At 44.4% G+C, this 21699-nt stretch overlaps 1 protein-coding gene across 7 annotated transcripts in view; it reads right to left on the reverse strand.

The window, feature by feature from the left end:
* LOC115161333 (tensin-1) overlaps nt 1-21699 on the reverse strand; it is a 289463-nt gene that overhangs the window by 144169 nt on the left and 123595 nt on the right. The window contains exon 1 of one of the 7 annotated variants that reach the window (XM_029712241.1): nt 4895-5356. The exons of the other annotated variants lie outside the window; for them this stretch is intronic. Within the exon in view, the coding sequence (XP_029568101.1) occupies nt 4895-4915 (21 nt within the window). The 5' untranslated portion in view covers nt 4916-5356. Of the gene's footprint in view, nt 1-4894; nt 5357-21699 lie in introns of those variants that run through there. 7 annotated transcript variants of the gene reach the window in all.

The following is a 21699-nucleotide window of genomic DNA, read 5'->3' on the forward strand; positions in this document are numbered from 1 at the left end:
AACTGCTGTTAGTTTGTCACGGTGTCACGGCCGTCGTAAGGATTAGACCAAAATGCAGCGGGTATGTGAATGCTCATCTTTAACTTTATTAGAACACTACACAAAACAAGAAAAAGAAAAACGAACGACAGCTAAACAGTTTTGCAGGCTAACCATAGCAGTGCAAAAACAACTTCCCACAAAAGACAGGTGGAAAAAGGGCTACCTAAGTATGGCTCCCAATCAGCAACAACGATGCACAGCTGTCCCTGATTGAGAGCCATACCAGGCCAACACAAAGAAATACACAACATAGAAAAAACATACAAATACAAAACATAGAACATTACCCAAAAACCCAGACAACACAAAACAAACACACCCCTGCCACGCCCTGATCAAACTATAATAACAAATAACCCCTTATACTGGTCAGGACGTGACACACGGTTGACATGTACTGTAGTAGCTGTGTTTATTAACGGTCAGGGAGCAGGGTCAAAGTCTGGAATGTCAGCGGTTGCATGGACACATTCATTTTACACACACACACACGGCTATCCTTATAAAAATTATATTTGCTGGGCTTTTGAGTATATTTAGATTGAAGGAGAATGACACGCTACTGCTACTGTCTATTATCTATCCTGTTGCCTTGTCACTTTACCCCTACCTATATGCACATATCTCATTTCCAGTGCTTTTGGAAAGTATTCAGATCCCTTTACTTTTTCCACATTTTGTTACATTAAAAGCCTTATTATAAAATTGATTAAATAGTTTTTTTCCCTCATCAATCTACATTAGAAATGTTTGCAACATAAAAAATAAAAAAGAAATATCACATTTACATAATGATTCAGACCCTTTACTCAGTAGTTTGTTGAAGCACCTTTGGCAGAGTCTATAACCTCGAGTCTTTATGGGTATGACACTACAAGCCTGGCACACCTGTATTTGGGGAGTTTCTCCCATTCTTCTCTGCAGATCCTCTCAAGCTCTGTCAGGTTGGATGTGGAACATCACTGCACAGCTATTTTCAGGACTCTCCAGAAATGAGAAATATTTGATTGGGTTCAAGTCCGGGCTCTGGCTCGGCCACTCAAGGAAATTCAGAGAGTAGTCCTGTTGGAAGGTGAACCTTTGCCCCAGTCTGAGGTCCTGAGCGCTCTGGAGCAGGTTTTCATTAAGGATCTCTCTGTACTTTACTTCATTCATCTTTCCCTCGATCCTGACTAGTCTCCAAGTCCCTGCCGCTGAAAAACATCCCCAAAGCATGATGCTGCCACCACCATGAGTCACCTTAGGGATGGTGCCAAGTTTTCTCCAGACGTGACGCTTGGCATTCAGGCTAAAGAGTTCAATGTTGGTTTCATCAGACCAGAGAATCTTGTTTCCATTGGTCTGAAAGTCCTTTAGGTGTTTTTTGGCAAACTCCAAGTGGGCAGTTGTGCCTTTTACTTAGGAGTGGCTTCCGTCTGGCCACTCTACCATAAAGGCCTGATTGGTAGAGTGCTGCAGAGATGGCTGTCATTCTGGAAGGTTCTCCTTTCTCCACAGAGAAACTCTGGAGCTCTGTCAGAGTGAACATCTGGTTCTTGGTCACCTCCCTGACCAAGGCCCTTCTCTCCCGATTGCTCAGTTTGGCCAGGCAATCAGTTCTAGGAAGAGTCTTGGTGGTTCCAAACTTCCATTTAAGGATGATGGAGGCCACTGTTTTCTTGGAGACCTTCAATGTTTCAGACCTTTATTGGTACCATTCCCCAGATCTGTGCCTCGATACAATCCTGTCTTGGAGCTCTACGGACAATTCCTTCGACGCCATGGCTTGCTTTCTGCTCTGACATGCACTGTCAACTGTAGGACCTTATATAGACAGGTGTGCCTTTCCAAATCATGTCCAATCAATTGAATTTACCACAGGTGGACTCCAATCAGTTGTAGAAACATCTCATGGATGATCAATGGTAACAGGATGCATAGCAAAGGGTCTGAATACTTATGTAAATAAGATATTTCTGCTATTTATTTTTAATACATTAGCAAAAATGTCAAAAAACCTGTTTTCGCTTTGTCATTATAGGTTATTGTGTGTAGATTGATGAGGATATATATTTTTTAATCAATCTGGAAAATGTCAAGCGGTCTGAATAGTTTCCAAATGCACAGTACCTTGTACCCCTGCACATGGACTCAGTACTGGAACCCCGTGTATATAACCAAGTTATCATTACTCATTGTGTATTTATTCCTTGTGTTATAATGTTTATTTGTTCTCTCTGCGGTGTTGGGAAGGGCTGTCAGTAAGCATTTCACTGTTAGTCTACACCTGTTGTTTATAAAGCAGGTGACAATTAAAATTTGATTTGGTGTCTCATTATGAATGATATGGACCCACAACTAGTGCATGTGGAACCTCTGTCAGAAGGGAAGGAAGACACGGACAGAGACGGACAGAGACGGACAGAGACAGACAGAGACAAGGGTGCAGGGAAAAGACAGTAGGGCAGCTCATGTAGACTACAGACAGAGAGAGTAGGGCAGCTCATGCAGACTACAGACAGAGACAGTAGGGCAGCTCATGCAGACTACAGACGGAGACAGTAGGGCAGCTCATGCAGACTACAGACAGAGACAGTAGGGCAGCTCATGCAGACTACAGACAGAGACAGTAGGGCAGCTCATGCAGACTACAGACAGAGGCAGTAGGGCAGCTCATGCAGACTACAGACAGAGACAGTAGGGCAGCTCATGCAGACTACAGACAGAGACAGTAGGGCAGCTCATGCAGACTACAGACAGAGGCAGTCGGGCAGCTCATGCAGACTACAGACAGAGACAGTAGGGCAGCTCATGCAGACTACAGACAGAGACAGTAGGGCAGCTCATGCAGACTACAGACAGAGACAGTAGGGCAGCTCATGCAGACTACAGACAGAGACAGTAGGGCAGCTCATGCAGACTACAGACAGAGACAGTAGAGCAGCTCATGCAGACTACAGACAGAGACAGTAGGGCAGCTCATGCAGACTACAGACAGAGACAGTAGGGCAGCTCATGCAGACTACAGACAGAGACAGTAGGGCAGCTCATGCAGACTACAGACAGAGACAGTAGGGCAGCTCATGCAGACTACAGACAGATACAGTAGGGCAGCTCATGCAGACTACAGACAGAGAGAGTAGGGCAGCTCATGCAGACTACATACAGAGACAGTAGGCAGCTCATGCAGACTACAGACAGAGGCAGTAGGGCAGCTCATGCAGACTACAGACAGAGGCAGTAGGGCAGCTCATGCAGACTACAGACAGAGGCAGTAGGGCAGCTCATGCAGACTACAGACAGAGACAGTAGGCAGCTCATGAAGACTACAGACAGAGGCAGTAGGGCAGCTCATGCAGACTACAGACAGAGACAGTAGGGCAGCTCATGCAGACTACAGACGGAGACAGTAGGGCAGCTCATGCAGACCACAGACAGAGACAGTAGGGCAGCTCATGCAGACTACAGACAGAGGCAGTAGGGCAGCTCATGCAGACTACAGACAGAGACAGTAGGGCAGCTCATGCAGACTACAGACAGAGACAGTAGGGCAGCTCATGCAGACTACAGACAGAGACAGTAGGGCAGCTCATGCAGACTACAGACAGAGGCAGTAGGGCAGCTCATGCAGACTACAGACAGAGACAGTAGACAGCTCATGCAGACTACAGACGGAGACAGTAGGGCAGCTCATGCAGACTACAGACAGAGACAGTAGGGCAGCTCATGCAGACTACAGACAGAGACAGTAGGGCAGCTCATGCAGACTACAGACAGAGACAGTAGGACAGCTCATGCAGACCACAGACAGAGGCAGTAGGGCAGCTCATGCAGACTACAGACAGAGGCAGTAGAACAGCTCATGCAGACCACAGACAGAGGCAGTAGGGCAGCTCATGCAGACTACAGACAGAGACAGTAGGGCAGCTCATGCAGACTACAGACAGAGACAGTAGGACAGCTCGGGCAGACCACAGACAGAGGCAGTAGGGCAGCTCATGCAGACTACAGACAGAGGCAGTAGGACAGCTCATGCAGACCACAGACAGAGGCAGTAGGGCAGCTCATGCAGACTACAGACAGAGGCAGTAGGGCAGCTCATGCAGACTACAGACAGAGGCAGTAGGGCAGCTCATGCAGACCACAGACAGAGGCAGTAGGGCAGCTCATGCAGACTACAGACAAAGGCAGTAGGGCAGCTCATGCAGACTACAGACAGAGGCAGTAGGGCAGCTCATGCAGACTACAGACAGAGGCAGTAGGGCAGCTCATGCAGCCAAGACACAAACATCCCTCAAGGGGAACACCTATTGTCTGCTTCTTATAGCGACATTTGTCATTCTTGTCAGACACACAAACACACACCCGAAGGTAGACTGACATTGCTCAGCGTTTTGTTGTTCAAAGACACATATACACACACACACAGCCTTGGAGGGTAGCACATCTATTGTTGTGTGTTTAGCTGGCGTCTTCTCAGTGCATTCAGGCTCATTAGTTACAGTAGAGAGGGGCAGCGCCACAACTGTCCCCTCAGCCAGCTAGGGCATCTGGGCCACATGTCACAATGCATGTTAACACACAAGACAAGAGGCACAGCATAGCCCACACACTTCTCTCTCTCTCTCGCTCCGACACACACACACACACACACACACACACACACACACACACACACACACACACACACACACACACACTTAGTGTTTGCTGTGCCGTTACACAGAACAAGCCAACACAGTGTGCCACTGACAGGGGTTACCATTCTATTCACCGCTGGAGTAGCACAACCTAGACTCAAATTCCAGACACAAGTACCGTAAGACAAACTCTGTCATCAGAGAGGAGCGTGGGACCAGCCTGTTCTCCTTACCTGGTACACAGCCGTAGCCATCCTCTCGCTCTCCCTCTCTTTCACACGTTCCTTATTGTTGCTGTCTCTGTAATTACTGCGGCATCGTCCTTTCTTTGAGAGTGCAGAGAGGCAGAGAACTGCTTGCACGCGCAACAGAAGGGGTAATCCAAACACTTCCTACCTATGCTAGAGAGCTTGTGGAGGTGTGTGTGTGTCTGTGTGTGTGTGTGTGTGTGTGTATGTGAGAGTGTGTGTGTTTGAGAGAAAGCGAGAGAGAGAGAGAGAGAGAGAGAGAGAGGGTGTGTTTTTTCGGCTCCACGCTTTTTGTTCCCCTCTCACCCCTTCGCCAGAAAATGAACATAAAAATGTCTCAAGTCTCTTTATATGGGCCGCGAAGAGGGCCAAAGAGTGAGCCCTAACAACCAATAACTGGAACAGCGCACTGCAGCACCCAGCACTGGAAAATTGGGAAAGTCTGACTGCAGGCTATTACTATTGCCCCTCCTCTCTCTCTCTCCCTCTCTCTCTCTCTCCCTCCCTCTATCTCTCTCAACATGCCTGCGAGCAAGGAGAGAGAGGAAAAAAGTATATTGAGCTGAATTTCCCAAGGAGCTCAGGGGTTGGACATGAGCTTGACACAAGACAAACGCCCCCTTTTTTTCTCAACCAGTAACTTCCTCTATCCTTCCCTCCTCTCTCCCTCTCTTCCTCCCTCCTCTCTCCCTCTCTCCTTCCCTCTCTCCCTCTCTCCTTCGGTCCTTTCTCTCGACCTCTCGTTGTTATCAGGTTACAGGTTAAATATGAGTTGACAAGCTCTCTCTCTCTCTCTCTCACACACACTAACACATTCACAGACATAGACACAGTCACACACACACGCACACATAAACATACCCACAAACACAGACTGAGAGAAAGTGATTCCATTCAGTACAGCTTATTCTCACTGGAAGAACAGTTGTCAGTCTCCAGCGTATTATGTAACAGCACATTGACATCTCTGTTAATTGAAACTGAGAAGTTCCAGAAAAGCTCGACTACACTTTGAAATAATAGTTTAGTCCCAGTGTTTCCTACTTTGATCTAATGATACTATAACTGAGTTTGAGATGGAAACAGACTTTTACCTACAAAAAAGAATCACGTGATTTACATTTAAGGTAGGGCTTTTTTCAATTTAGACAAAAATACACATCAAATTTGTGACAATTATGTACAGATTTAAGTTAGCATACAGATGAAGACGATCTGAGCTTTAAGCCTTCAGGTTAAAAACATGTAAATCATATGAGCAAATGTCCAAAGTGTTGAGTCTACACATAACAGTAATATGTTAACAATCCTTATGTGTTTTATTGAACCATTATTTAACATACAGTATGTATATTTATTTAACTAGGCAAGTCAGATAAGAACAAATTCTTATTTACAATGATGGCCACTGGGTTAACTGCCTTGTTCAGGGGCAGAACGACAGATTATTACCTTGTCAGCTCGGGGATTCAATCCAGCAACCTTTTGGTTACTAGTCCAACGCTCTAACCACTAGGCTACCTGCCACCCCACTTATGCTGTAGTAGCTGCCATTTCCTATGGTGACAATGACATCTTATTTCCCATCATCTCACGGCATAATTGACAATTACCAGAAAGAGTTGTTGAATTTCAAAAGCTAGGCTACCACTTGTACGCCGTATATGGAACACATTTAGAAAATACAATTACTCTGTGTTCCGCATGGAACGATTGACAAACTACTTCGAAGTAGGGTCTAAATAATTACATGGAGGCACATTCATAGTAACACCTACAGTAGGCTAAGAGTTCATCCCTGCAGTTGTGTTCACCAGATGTTTGTTGTGTGACAAGGAGTAAAAATGAGTAAAAATAAGTCGGAAGGAAGGAAGGTGGGGTGGATGGGTAAGTGGGTGGAGGGAGGACGCAATGCCTTGTTGTATTAGCAACAAAAGAAAACAAATTGGTGGTTTACGTCTGTTGGCTAGCAAACACCACAGAGGACAGCAAAGTAAATGAGTGGATTAGACTAAATGGGTCTGGGAACTTCCCTGCTTTTTAAGGAGTGACCCAGCTGGCACACAACGTTCTGAGAACCATATGTTTGGTGAGAGCATGCTTGTCCTGTGGTTATTTTACATACAATATAAGCTTATATGTTTAACAATAAATTAAAAAACGAAACAGAATGACCTTCACATACAATGCTAGAAAATGTATTATTCAACACAAAAACAAATAATAATAATAATAATACATTAATGAAGAAAATAATAATAATGAGAGTAATGTTGACTCTAGAAACTGCTGAAAGTCCCCCCAGATATCAGTCAATTCAAAGGGTTTATTATGTAAATTGTAGGCATTTTTTTTAGATTGAATATAGGAAGTTAGTTCTTTAAGCCTCATCTGCTCAAAAAAAACAATTAACCACTGTGTACCGTTTTCAAGGGATTGTTAAATGTTTACTTCGTTGTAATACACTACATATACACCCCTTCAAATGAGATGATTTGGCTATTTCAGCCACACCATTACTGACAGGTGTATAAAATCGAGCACACTGCCATGCAATCTCTTTAGACGAACATTGGCAGTAGAATGGCCTTACTGAAGAGCTAAGTGACTTTCAACGTGGCACCGTCATAGGATGCCACCTTAGCAACAAGTCAGTTCATCAAATTTCTGCCCTGCCAGAGCTGCCTGGTCAACTGTAAGTGCTGTTATTGTGAAGTTGAAACTTCTGGGAGTAACAACGGCTCAGCGGCGAAGTGGTAGGCCACACAATCTCACAGAACGGAACCGATGAGTGCTGAATCATTGGACCCTGGAGCAGTGGAAACACGTTCTTTGGAGTGATGAATCATGCTTCACCATCTGGCAGTCCGACGGATGAATCTGGGTTTTGGCAGATGTCAGAAGAATGCTACCTGCCCCAATGCATAGTGCCAACTGTAAAGTTTGGTGGAGGAGGAATAATAGTCTGGGGCTGTTTTCATGGTATGGGCTGGGCCCCTTAGTTCCAGTACAGGGAAATCTTAATGCTACAGCATAATGACATTTAAGACAATTCTATGCTTCCAACTTTGTTTCAACAGTTTGGGGAAGGCCCTTTCCTGTTTCAGCATGACAATACCCCGTGCACAAAGCGAGGTCCATACTGAAATGGTTTGTCAACATCGGTGTGGAAGAACTTGACTGGCCTGACCTCATCACCATCGAAGACCTTTGTGATGAATTGGAACGCCGACTGTGAGCCAGGCCTAATCACCCAATATCAGTGCCCAACCTCACTAATGCTCTTGTAGCTGAATGGAAGCAAGTGCCCGCAGCAATGTTCCAACATCTAGTGGAAAGTCTTCCCAGAAGAGTGGAGGCTGTTATAGCAGCAAAGGGTGGGGACCAACTTCATATTAATGCCCATGATTTTGGAATGAGATGTTTGACTTTTGGCAACGTAGTGTATTCAGACACCCCTTCAAGGGAAATGGAAAGGATGGAATAGAAAAGTAATTTATTCTGTGTGTGTTACATGACACACACACATATACAGTTAAGTGTACTAAAAAGTTGGGTCACACCGCGGTATTGGCAGAGCTCTATCATCTACCAGTCGTTGTCTCCAAAAAACTGTACCAAGGTACAAGGTTTAAAAAAACAAACCTGCAAATGAACACGAGAGGCTGGAAGCAGCATTGGGTCAGCTGTAGTTGGTCAGAATTTGATGGCAGACAGAGAGACAGACAGGCAGACAGATGACGAGAGTTTCTGGGCAAGGACACGGGACACAGCTGTCTCTGTTTTAAGGCAGAGTCTCCTGAGGCTGACTCAGGGTTTCTCAACAACAGCAAGAGTCCCTCGGTGGAACATCTGAACAACGCCCAGGCAACGCTAGCTTGTCACAGCAAGTGGATGTCAACACCATGGTCACATTGTACAGTACATTATTCAGTCCTGGTCGGATGAACTGTCTCAGGACGGTTGCGTAAGCAGAATTAGATCAGATCAGACTCATCTCTACTCAGGCTTTGAGAGGTAAACACATTCAGCATTCAATCAGCATCCACCTGTATCAACGTCTGGTGAAGTTATCACCTTTTTTGTAATTCTGAAGTTCTCTCTCTCTCTCTTTCTCTCTCTCTCTCTCTCTCTCTCTCTCTCTCTCTGGCGCAGGGTGTGTCAAAACATGCTGTGTTTCAGCCCCCTCTTTCACCCATTTCCTCACTCTTATTCTCCTTTGCCAAGCACTCTCTCTCTCCCCCTTCTCTCTCGCCCCTTCTCTCTCTCACCCCTTCTCTCTCTCCCCCCTTCTCTCTCTCTCCCCTTCTCTCTGTTCATACTCTTCCTCACTTGGCCTGCTCTTAACATTCTCTCCAGAGACTCTGTATTACTCCATCTTGCCAAAGGTTGGGTGTTTCTGTTTGTGTTCTCTACTGTATCTATCAGATAGAAAATAAGTAGCTACAAGTCAGACAGGGGCACTGGAGAATAGGAGAGGAGTTTATTTAATTTTTTTATATTTATTTCACCTTTATTTAACCAGGTAGGCTAGTTGGGAACAAGTTCTCATTTACAATTGCTACCTGGCCAAGATAAAGCGTAGCAATTCGACACATACAACAACACAGAGTTACACATGGAATAAATAAAACATACAGTCAATAATACAGTAGAACAAAAGAAAACAAAAAGTCTATATACAGTGGGTGCAAATGAGGTAAGTTAAGGCAATAAATAGGCCATGGTGGCGAAGTAATTACAATATAGCAATTAATAAATCCTGTTGGGGCTAGGGGGCAGTATTGAGAAATTTGAAAAAATATGTGCCCATTTTTAACTGCCACCTACACCAACTCAGAAGCTAGGATATGCATATTATTACCAGATTTGGATAGAAAACACTCTGAATTTTCTAAAACTGTTTGAATGGTGTCTGTAAGTATAACAAAACTCATATGGCAGGCAAAAACCTGAGAAAACCTGAGAGAAAACAATAATTTTGTGGCTGTACTATTTTTTTTGAGTCATTGTTTAATAGATACCTCAGTGAGAAAGGATTCATTTCACAACTCCTACGGCTTCCACTAGATGTCAGCGATCTTTATAAAGTTGTTTGAAGCGTCTATGATGAACAGAGATCGAATTAGAATGCAGGGAAGTTGACGTCCCTGGGATGTCGTCACTTCCATTATTGCCTGCACCTGCGCAATCATGAGACGCGAGACATTTTTCAAAAACGTTTTTCTAGACACTGGAGAGGTCGGGTTGAAACATTACTGATGTTTCACGTTAAAAATGGCTCTAAAGATTGATGCTAAACAACGTTTGACATGTTTGAACGAACGTAAATAGATTATTTTTTTTAACTTTTCGCCGTGACTTCACACCCCCCCCGCGCTACTTTTTAGTAGCCACCGAAGCGCTAACAACATGGAACAACTTGGAGATATTTGGACATCAATTATGAACTTTGTCAAAAGAAACCACATTTGTTGTGGTCCTGGGATTCCTGGAAGTGCCAATGGATGAAGATAATCAAAGGTAAGGGATTATTGACAATAGTATTATTGATATTACATGTTCACAAGATGATGCTAACCTATATAGCCTAGCCTATTGTTCTTAGCACAGCACCCGGTTTATTGCAACTTGTGATTTCCCAGTAAAGTTATTTTGAAATCTGGCAATACAGTAGCATTTACGAAATGTTAAACTATAATTATTTGAATGACAATATTATAATTTACCAATGTTTTCGAATAGTAATTTTGTAAATTGTAACGTTGTTCACCGGAAGCATTTCAGAGAAGAAAAAAATCTGAATTTCACCGCTACTGTAAAATGCTGTTTTTGGATATAAATATGAACTTGATGGAACAAAAAATGCATGCATTGTATAACATAATGTCCTAGGAGTGTCATCTGATGGAGATTGTCAAAGGTTGGTGCATAATTTTAGCTGGTTTCTGCTTTTGGTGACGCCTGACCTTGAATTGAAAATGGATGTTTGTACTTTTGTGGCTATGTACTGTCCTAACATAATCTAACTTCATGCTTTTGCCGTAAAGCCTCTTTGAAAATCGAACAATGTGGTTAGATTAAGGAGATGTTTATCTTTTAAATGGTGTAAAATAGTTGATTGTTTGAGAAATTGAAATTATTAGATTTTTGATGTTTTGAATTTCCAGCCTTGCTAGCAATCCCATCTCGGGGTTCATTGCTACCCTGTAGCCCCAACAGGAATGGTAGATGTGCAGAAGATGAATGTGCAAGTAGAGATACTGGGGTGCAAAGGAGCAAGATAAATAAATAAATACAGTATGGGGATGAGGTAGGTAGATAGATGGGCTGTTTAAAAATGGGCTATGTACAGGTCCAGTGATCTGTGAGCTGCTCTGACAGCTGGTGCTTAAAGCTAGTGAGGGAGATATGAGTCTCCAGCTTCAGAGATTTTTGCAGTTTGTTCAAGTCATTGGCAGCAGAGAACTGGAAGGAAAGACGACCAAAGGAGGAATTGGCTTTGGGGGTGACCAGTGAGATATACCTGCTGGAGCACGTGCTACGAGTGGGTGCTGCTATGGTGACCAGTGAGCTGAGATAAGACGGGGCTTTACCTAGCAGAGACTTGTAGATAACCTGTAGCCAGTGGGTTTGGCAACGAGTATGAAGCGAGGGCCAACCAACGAGAGCGTACATGTCGCAATGGTGGGTAGTGTATGGGGCTTTGGTGACAAAACGGATGGCACTGTGATAGACTTCATCCAATTTGTTGAATACAGTGTTGGAGGCTATTTTATAGATGACATCACCGAAGTCGAGGATCGGTAGGATGGTCAGTTTTACGAGGGTATGTTTGGCAGCATGAGTGAAGGATGCTTTGTTGTGATATAGGAAGCTGATTCTAGATGTAATTTTGGATTGGAGATGCTTAATGTGAGTCTGGAAGGAGAGTTTACAGTCTAACCAGACACCCAGGTATTTGTAGTTGTCCACGTATTCTAAGTCAGAGCCGTCCAGAGTAGTGATGCTGGACGGGCGAGCAGGTGCGGGCAGTGATCGATTGAATAGCAGGCATTTAGTTTTACTTGCGTTTAAGAGCAGTTGGAGGCTACGGAAGGAGAGTTGTATGGCATTGAAGCTCGTCTGGAGGTTAGTTAACACAGTGTCCAAAGAGGGGCCAGAAGTACACAGAATGGTGTCGTCTGCGTAGAGGTGGATCAGAGAATGACCAGCAGCAAGAGCAACATCATTGATGTATACAGAGAAGAGAGTCGGCCCGAGAATTGAATCCTGTGGCACACCCATAGAGACTGCCAGAGCTCCAGACAACAGGCCCTCCGATTTGACACACTGAACTCTATCAGAGAAGTAGTTGGTAAACCAGGCGAGGCAATCATTTGAGAAACCAAGGCTGTCGAGTCTGCCAATAAGAATGCGGTGATTGACAGAGTCGAAAGACTTGGCCAGGTCGATGAATATGGCTGCACAGTAATGTCTCTTATCGATGGCGGTTATGATGATGTTTAGAACCTTGAGCATGGCTGAGGTGCATCCATGACCAGCTCTGAAACCAGATTGCATAGCGGAGAAGGTACGGTGGGATTCGAAATGGTCGGTAATCTGTTTATTAACTTGGCTTTCAAAGACCTTAGAAAGACAGAGTAGGATAGATATAGGTCTGTAGCTGTTTGGGTCTAGAGTGTCACCCCCTTTGAAGAGGGGGATGACCGCGGCAGCTTTCCAATCTTTGGGAATCTCAGACAATACGAAAGAGAGGTTGAACAGCCTAGTAATAGGGGTTGCAACAATTTCGGCAGATCATTTTAGAAAGAGAGGGTCCAGATTGTCTAGCCTGGCTGATTTGTATGGGTCCAGATTTTGCAGCTCTTTCAGAACATCAGCTATCTGGATTTGGGTGAAGGAGAAATTGTGGGGGCTTTGGCGGGTTGCTGTGGAGGGTGCCGGGCAGTTGACCGGGGTAGCGGTAGCCAGGTGGAAAGCCGTAGAGAAATGCTTATTGAAATTCTCAATTATAGTGGATTTATCTGTGGTAACTATGTTTCCTAGCCTCAGAGCAGTGGGCAGCTGGGAGGAGGTGCTCTTATTCTCCATGGACTTTACAGTGTCCCAGAACTTTTTTGAGTTAGTACTACAGGATGCAAATTTTTGTTTGAAAAAGCTAGCCTTAGCTTTTCTAACTGACTGTGTATATTTGTTCCTAACTTCCCTGAAAGGTTGCATATCACCGGGGCTATTCGATGCTAATGCAGAACACCACAGGATGTTTTTGTGCTGGTCAAGGGCAGACAGGTCTGGAGTGAACCAAGGACTATATCTATTCCTAGTTCTACATTTTTTGAGTGGGGCATGCTTATTTAAGATGGTGAAGAAGGCACTTTTAAAGAATACCCAGGCATCATCTGCTGACGGGATGAGGTCAATGTCATTCCAGGATACCCCGGCCAGGTCGATTAGAAAGGCCTGAGGAGTGAGGAGAAAAACATCTACGTATGTATTTCTTCTTGGCATACAGCGCTGCTAGTCTTATTACTCTGTACAGCTCCATCTGTCCACACGTTATATGGGCAAATCATTCTGCATGTGATTCAAGTACTGTTTCTGGTACTGGAGGGAGTGGAAGTGTTACAAACTCTTCTACAGTGACCACTAGTACAGTGTCCCTCAATCCATTCCCCGGGGGGAATAGGGGGTGCACCTGATTAAAGTTATATCTAAATGGCACTGTTTACTCTTCCAAACTGCTGGCAGTCAAATATAAAATAAACCTGAATAGCCATAAAAGCATCTCTTCATAACTCAATAAGAATCACCAAAGTCCATACACGACTGTTCCCATTCCAATTGTGTTGCTTTGTTGTGCTGTGTTGTTTGGAAGGAACATCACTGGGTTGAACAGGACATCACTGGACTGAACAGGAGATCACTGGGCTGAACAGGAGATCACTGGGCTGAACAGGACATCACTGGACTGAACAGGAGATCACTGGGCTGAACAGGAGATCACTGGGCTGAACAGGAGATCACTGGGCTGAACAGGAGATCACTGGGCTGAACAGGATATCACTGGGCTGAACAGGACATCACTGGGCTGAACAGGAGATCACTGGGCTGAACAGGATATCACGGGGCTGAACAGGAGATCACTGGGCTGAACAGGACATCACTGGGCTGAACAGGAGATCACTGGGCTGAACAAGATATCACTGGGCTGAACAGGAGATCACTGGGCTGAACAGGACATCACTGGGCTGAACAGGAGATCACTGGGCTGAACAGGAGATCACTGGGCTGAACAGGATATCACTGGGCTGAACAGGACATCACTGGGCTGAACAGGAGATCACTGGGCTGAACAGGATATCACGGGGCTGAACAGGAGATCACTGGAACGAACAGGACATCACTGGGCTGAACAGGAGATCACTGGGCTTAACAGAATATCACTGGGCTGAACAGGAGATCACTGGGCTGAACAGGAGATCACTGGGCTTAACAGAATATCACTGGGCTGAACAGGAGATCACTGGGCTGAACAGGAGATCATTGGGCTGAACAGGACATCACTGGGCCGAACAGGACATCACTGGGCCGCACAGGATATCACTGGGCCGAACAGGAGATCACTGGGCTGAACAGGAGATCAGTGGGTGGAACAGGATATCACGGGGCTGAACAGGAGATCACTGGGCCGAACAGGACATCACTGGGCCGAACAGGAGATCACTGGGCTGAACAGGAGATCACTGGGCTGAACATGATATCCCTGGGTGGAACAGGATATCACTGGGCTGTACAGGAGATCACTGGGCTGAACAGGAGATCACTGGGCTGAACAGGAGATCACTGGGTTGAACAGGAGATCACTGGGCTGAACAGGATATCACTGGGCCGAACAGGACATCACTGGGCCGAACAGGAAATCACTGGGCCGAATAGGACATCACTGGGCCGAACAGGACATCACTGGGCCGAACAGGAAATCACTGGGCTGAACAGGATATCACTGGGCTGAACAGGACATCACTGGTTTGGGGAAAGAATAATGTCCTATCCCATGACTTCTAATTAAACTGTTTTTATGACTGGATTGTTGATTTGATATAAAGCCTGAAAAAGCATGTAGATGGTTGGTCACTTGAACAGATCTCTCAACCTGTGGCAAAGACCCAATAGATTTACTAAATATTCAACTTCTCCTCTCCCCCTTAACCAGCTCGCAGTCCCACTCATATCCCACACGGACGGCAACTTCTACACCCATTTTCCTGAGTATCACATTTTCTCTGCAGGAGCTTCCTTCCATCACCCCTCCCCACTCCCACCTCTATCCCTTTCTTCCCTCTATCCCCATTGAGTGCAGTCTCAATCACACAAAAAGAAAGGAAGTTCTCAGTGTTGTTCCTGGAAGGATTTCACGGACGGCGAGGGCAACTGCGCTGAAGTCACACTCAAAGCCCAGTTGAGTTGATCCACTATCTTTGAAATCACTACTAAATAAGAGGAATGTAGGCATATTAAAGTGGTACGTCATAGCTTTTTGATGATGCTTGGCTGAGGGGATACTACAGTAGTTGCTTCAGTGTGAATGGGCACACTGAGATGAGGTCAAAGCCCCTCCTTCTAAAACCATTGTTCTCATGTGTGGGTGTTGGACGGTCACAGAACTCAAGTAGATAGAGTGGGTGAGGGGTTGGGGGTTTGGAAGTGGCAATGAGACAGGGTGTGGGGTCATGCCTGTTTTAGGGTTTTGGACCACAGTTGAAAACACAAGTTCAGAACGAGCAGTGGTTAAGACTTGGGTCCAAAGCTGTTCCATAGGACTCTGGTTTTGGGTGACTAGTTTCTGAATATAGAAGTGACTTGGACTGAGCTTGGGAACTGAAATGGGGACGGAATCAGAGAGCATCCAAACAAGAGAAAAGAGGCATGAGAAGCAGAATGTCCTCTGGAACATTTCCTCTTTTCTCTGTGCCATTCTAAGCCGAAAAGCTAAATCCCTCATGCCCATCTCCATCCATGCCAAACTCTTCCTCTGGCCAAACCCTTCCTCTGGACAAACATTAAGATAATGAAAAAGCTTCCCTCGTGCTCCACAACAACGACCTAGCTTTCCAATTACCCTATGCGAGATAAATCAGCCTCCAATGGCAAAGTATCGTATCTGAGATAAGTCACTAGAACGGAAGACAAGCGATCACGTGCCAAATGATCTTGACAGCTGCTGTTACTGGAGGTAAGTTAGGGCAAGCAAGACAGCACAAGAGATAAAGAACAAGACAGACACTGCTAGGCTGTATTCCAAAAACTTACTGCAGAGAATGAGATACACTTACTCCTCCAACTAAAAACTACGGCGGGGCCTTAATCTGAATGTACGTACGGTATACTTTGGAGAACACGCTCAGCCTCAAGCCTCGGCTTCCTAAAATGCACACTGTACTAATTAACTTGAACAAGCTTTGATGAACATAGTTGATTTTTTTTATACTCAACAGGCTATCTAAATTTATACCTAGCTTTGTCAGCAGAGGAAGTCAATTAGCAGTGAAGTTGAGACAGCTAGACACAGACTGATAAATCCAACTTCTGTTCCCTCCAGGTAAGTAGAAAGCTGAGTAGCTAAAGCAACCAACCTGCCATATCAAACATGTTTCTCTTAACGTACGTGTATATATAGGTGCCTGGATGTGTCTAAAAGGTAGAGACAGTAAATCATTTTGAAATTATGGAAATCATTGTTCTCACATCAATTAGTGTTTTTTTAAATTAAATTACCACCAGAGCAGACAAATATGTAAAAAAAAAATAGAACCATGATGCTATTATGAATACAGGTCTGAATCATGAAATTGCAAAAGGTTCAGGGACTTTCCTCGTGGTATTTCACTCCCGTTTGACTCACAATGGAAACAGCATGTGGACAGAACACATGACAACACAGCCATTGTTTGGGCCAAACCATACTGGGTTTCAGTCATTTATATAGGTTCATTTGGGGACCAAACCTAGCCATGACAAGGGTTCCATCTCATCGAGAGACTATACCCACACCTAAGACTAAATAGACTATACACAAGATGCCTCCAGTTGCTATTTTATTTTACTGGGCAAAAAAATGGGCTATTGCATATTCTGGCACAGCATTGTTTTCTGTGCCCGGTACTCCATGACTGAACCTTGAATGCTGAAGTTGGCCAATGGCAGCTCCAGTAGCAAGAGGAGGAGAGTGTTATTGGCTATAATAACACAAGAAACAGAAAGGAGCTCAATACACTGTGGGGTCATTCAGCTAACACCACATCCAAGCTACTGCTACATTTAGCTAAACAAAGGGGCTGAACTGTAGCTCGTCCAGTGGCCATAACTCTCTCAGCATCAGCGGTTAATGTAATGAAACCTAGCTCTCATGCAGGGACCAACCTCGCCAAGGGAAACTAAGTGAGGAGTCGCAAAAACAGCCTTCCAAAATGTCTGTCCAGTCCAAACAAAAACATGCTTTTCTTTTTGGTTTAAAGAACAGAGATGGATGGTGAGGGAATTGTAGGGGAGGTGGGGGAAAATGAAAACACATACTTTATCACTGTGGAAGGGAGATAGAAAAAAAGGTTGGAGAGAGGAGGGAGGAGAGGTAGGAGTGGTGATTAGCTGTGTGTATTTGTGTTTCTCACTCTGCTTTCTCAGGCCTCCCTATTCATTACCAGAGGAATACAGTAGTGTCCTTCCCAAAACACGCTTGGTGCCCAGAGCCATATCTCTAGGCTGGTCAGTGCTCTTCTCAACTCCTAAGAATGCACAACAAGTCCACAACGTTCTCTGGACATTGGCTCGTTGCCAGAGCATTTTGGAAAGGACTGCAGTCAACAGTCCTTTCAAAGGTAGATAATGAGTGAAATATGGTAGAATGAATGAACCAAGAACAATTATTTTGCCATGCCTTATGTTCAGCCTGGAGACTGCTACTACAGTGAGAGCTCCATTTCCATTTTACTTCAGCCTTTCTAAAGTCCTCTTTTATTCCACATGGGCCATCTGGTCAAATCAAACTGACTATTGGAACATTTAAAGATACAGGAATTAGCCAGGCAGTGAGGATACCGTTTGATTTCTAAAACAACTCTGGCTCGATGCAAGCCCCTTTCAGTTTCTGATCTACATATTTCTCTGGCACGTCCGATAGGGGTTTGCTCATTTGTGACCCGATTCAGGAAACTTCCCGTATGTCGCAAGTCACAAGTAATTCAATTCTTGCCAGCAGCGCTGTTGCAGTCACCAATGCTCTGGAAAACAAGAAAACTGTCTAACCAGCTCTGCTAGGGGGAGTAAAATGGTCAGAGTGGGTTGTTCTCTCATTATGTGACTGGAAGTAGCTAGTCAATGTTAGCCAGTTAGCTTGGGTGCTTGACTGGCGTTGTGAGGTCAGAGCTTTCGGAATAACTCTACTTATTGGCCAGAGCGTCCAGTGTGCACTTTGAACGCGAAACGCTCTGAATTTACAAACGGAAAATCTGACAGCACAGTTGCAGTCACCAACGCTCTGAATAGCATACTGTAACAGCCTAACCAGCTCTGCTAGGGCGAGTAATTTTCAGTGAGACTGTTCTCTCTCTCTTAGATGTCTGGAAGTAGCTGGCAAGTTAATACAAAAATCACAGATTCACCCTTAAAGAGATGGGTGGGTCTAAGGCTTAAGAAGATGTGAACAATGCTGAATGGGTGTAGACAAAGAAGGGCTCTCCAGTAGGCACCAAAACATTGAAAGACGGTTTTCTCAAAAGTGAGTTTACAAGTTGATCAACTTTCAAAGCAGAATTACTTTCCAATTGTTTCTTCAAATGCAGTGTATGATATACCATTTTGTAGCTCTGAGTCTCTACTTTTATGTAAACATTTTAAAACCAGAATTTCAAATGTTGCTACATAAGACCGAATCCAGGTGGTGAGTCACATTTCAACATTTCTGGTCCCCACCACTGGCCGTCTAATGGTCTTAGGGCACCTACTTAGTGTCTAGTTATGGACAGAGTAATACCCTCAACCCTACTCGAACCAATTTGGTTGTGTGATAATGTTGTGATGACCTTGCAGAAAAGTCCCATAGGGCTGCGCACAATTGGCCCAGCATCGTCCGAGTTTGGCCGTTCTAGGCCGTAGTTGTAAATAAGAATTTGTTCTAAATTTACTTGCCTAGTTAAATAAAAGTTAAATAAAAATAACAAATAAAAACAGATGTAAAATTGTATGACTAAGACCTTCTCGAAATTACATTTCTATATTAATTACAGATTTTTTTTATTTACTCAGACTATTTTTTAGAGTGACGTGGTAGTGACTGTTGCTACCAAGGGCGCCGAGTCGGCATAGGATGCCCACTCGATAAAGAGGCTTCCGAAGGACACTGTGGAGCACTCGATGACTCGACAACTAGCATTTGAGATTGACTCGATTGACCCGTGAAAGCGTATATCGCGAGCTCAAAGTGCTCGAAGTGTTCAGTTTGAGATTCAGCCATTAATTGTTCATGGGAACACACTCTCGCCACTGCAGTCCCAATGTTGCCTAGAGAATAGCTTATCTTTCTTCTACCACCATTCACCTATATTTACAATCCACCAGAGACTTACAATTCATTTAGTTCACCTTTGGAATTCAAAATCAGGTCCATCCCACAGTCTAGCCGCCCAGACTTGGCTGAAACCGGGTTCGGCTGAGACCAAGGCAGTACCACTGAACCGTCTTCAGCTGAGTTCAAGGCAATACCATTGAACTGTCAGTGATCTGCTATGTTTATTACAGTAAATACAAATTACTGATGGCGTCACCTCTGACATCTAGAGATTGTGTTGTGGAGTTGACACACTTAAATCTATGAAGCTCCCGAGTTGCGCAGCGGTCTGAGGCACTGCATCTCAGTGCTAGAGGCGTCACTGCAGTCCCTGGTTTGAATCCAGACTGCATCACATCCAGCCGTGATTGGGAGTCCCATAGGGCGGTGCACAATTGGCCCAGCGTCGTCGGGCCCTCTTTGGCTGGGGTAGGCCGTCATTGTAAATAATAATTGGTTCTTAACTGACTTGCCTGGTTAAATAAAGGTTACATTTAAAAAAAGATGAACAAGCAAGATGCACATGTCTGAAGAAAGGGTAGTGGAAAGGACAGGTCCATTTGTCACTGGTATTTAGTGGATGACATGATGGCATGGAGCAAGCAACACCTGTGCTCAGACAGGAAAATATAGACAGACATCGAACCAACATCTCCCATTGGATTGGATGAAGCTGTGTTTCCCATTAGTTTCAAGTCCTCTTCCCACAAATCTTCATCTAGCATTACGGAGGCCTCACCATTTCACTCTCTCTCTCTTTCTCCAAATACTTCTGACATACTCTCACTTTTACTTTACATCTTACTCTCTCACAGACGCACAAAACGCACACACACACACACACACACACACACACACACACACACACACACACACACACACACACACACACACAGTGACATACTGTCGTTACATGCAATCTGACCATTTGTTTTTTAGTAGCAGAGGTTATGCAGGGGCTACGTGCGAATCTTATCTAAATATGGATGTGGAGATTTATTCCTGTAGCGAGTCAGTGTGGAAACTGTCTCAGCATGACAGAGTTACTACCACCACTTGGATTCCAGAAGTGCAAGATCACATATTAATCAAAACTAAGGAAAGGCTTAGGGGCAATGGGAGCACCTTAACCTTACATATTTAGCTTGTCAATTCTTCATAAATAATGAATTCAAGGCGATGCAAGCTTGATTGAAAGCTGATAGCGATCGAGTTAGCCTTCATCAACTATCATTCACGACATACATTTTTTTTTCATGTCAAGGCTAAAAGTGAATTGCGACCTGCTAAGGCTAATCTCAGAGGGAATATTTGTCTGATTAGAGAAAATGGAGGTTTGTCCATGTATGTCCATGTTTGCTGATTGGGAGTAGTTTGAATTGTACTCTTCATCACGATTTAATTAAGAAACAGTCTCTGCGTTCCAGACCTCTCTTCACAAATCAACCCTGGGTTCACAGAATTGCTGCACGCGTTCCTTCCTAGCAAAGAACTCCAACAACAACACCTCTCAGGGAGAAGACCATTTCAGATTTTGTGAGTTCTCTCTTCATATGCTCTACCCCTTCACTCATCATATTTTCTTATTGTTTTTTGTTTGATATGTTTTTATGGGTTTCAATCACGTCTTCGTATTATTATGTCAGATTAGTTGTGGGGTCATGAATGGGATGTATTTGTTGCGGGGAGCATTGATTGAAATACAGTTTGTTGTCATTGTAAGAACCAGTAGACCAAGAAGAGGTCACATGGGCTGCTCATTACTCACTGCTTCAGAACGTTTCCCCCAAAACAGTTAGGCGGTATTTATTTATTTAATCATTTATCTGAATTGAGATGGATGCAATTAAAACACTGACATATTGAATTACACACAGTCATCAACCAAATGCATTGCTGTCACGACTTGCTCCGAAGTCGGTCCCTCTCCTTGTTCGGGCGACGTTCGGCGGTCGACGTCACTGGTCTTCAAGCCATCGCCGATCCACCTTTCATTTTCCATTTGTTTTGTCTTGTCTTCCCACACACCTGGTTTCAATTCCATCAATTACATGTTGTGTATTTAACCCTCTGTTCCCCCCATGTCCTTGTCCAGTATTGTTTATTGTAAGTGCTTGTGCACGTTATGTCTGGTGTGCGTCGGGTTATGTACCCATTTATTGATTGTTCTGTTTTCCGGTGGTTT

This window comes from Salmo trutta, chromosome 24 (assembly GCF_901001165.1).
Source record: "Salmo trutta chromosome 24, fSalTru1.1, whole genome shotgun sequence".
NCBI lineage: Eukaryota > Metazoa > Chordata > Actinopteri > Salmoniformes > Salmonidae > Salmo > Salmo trutta.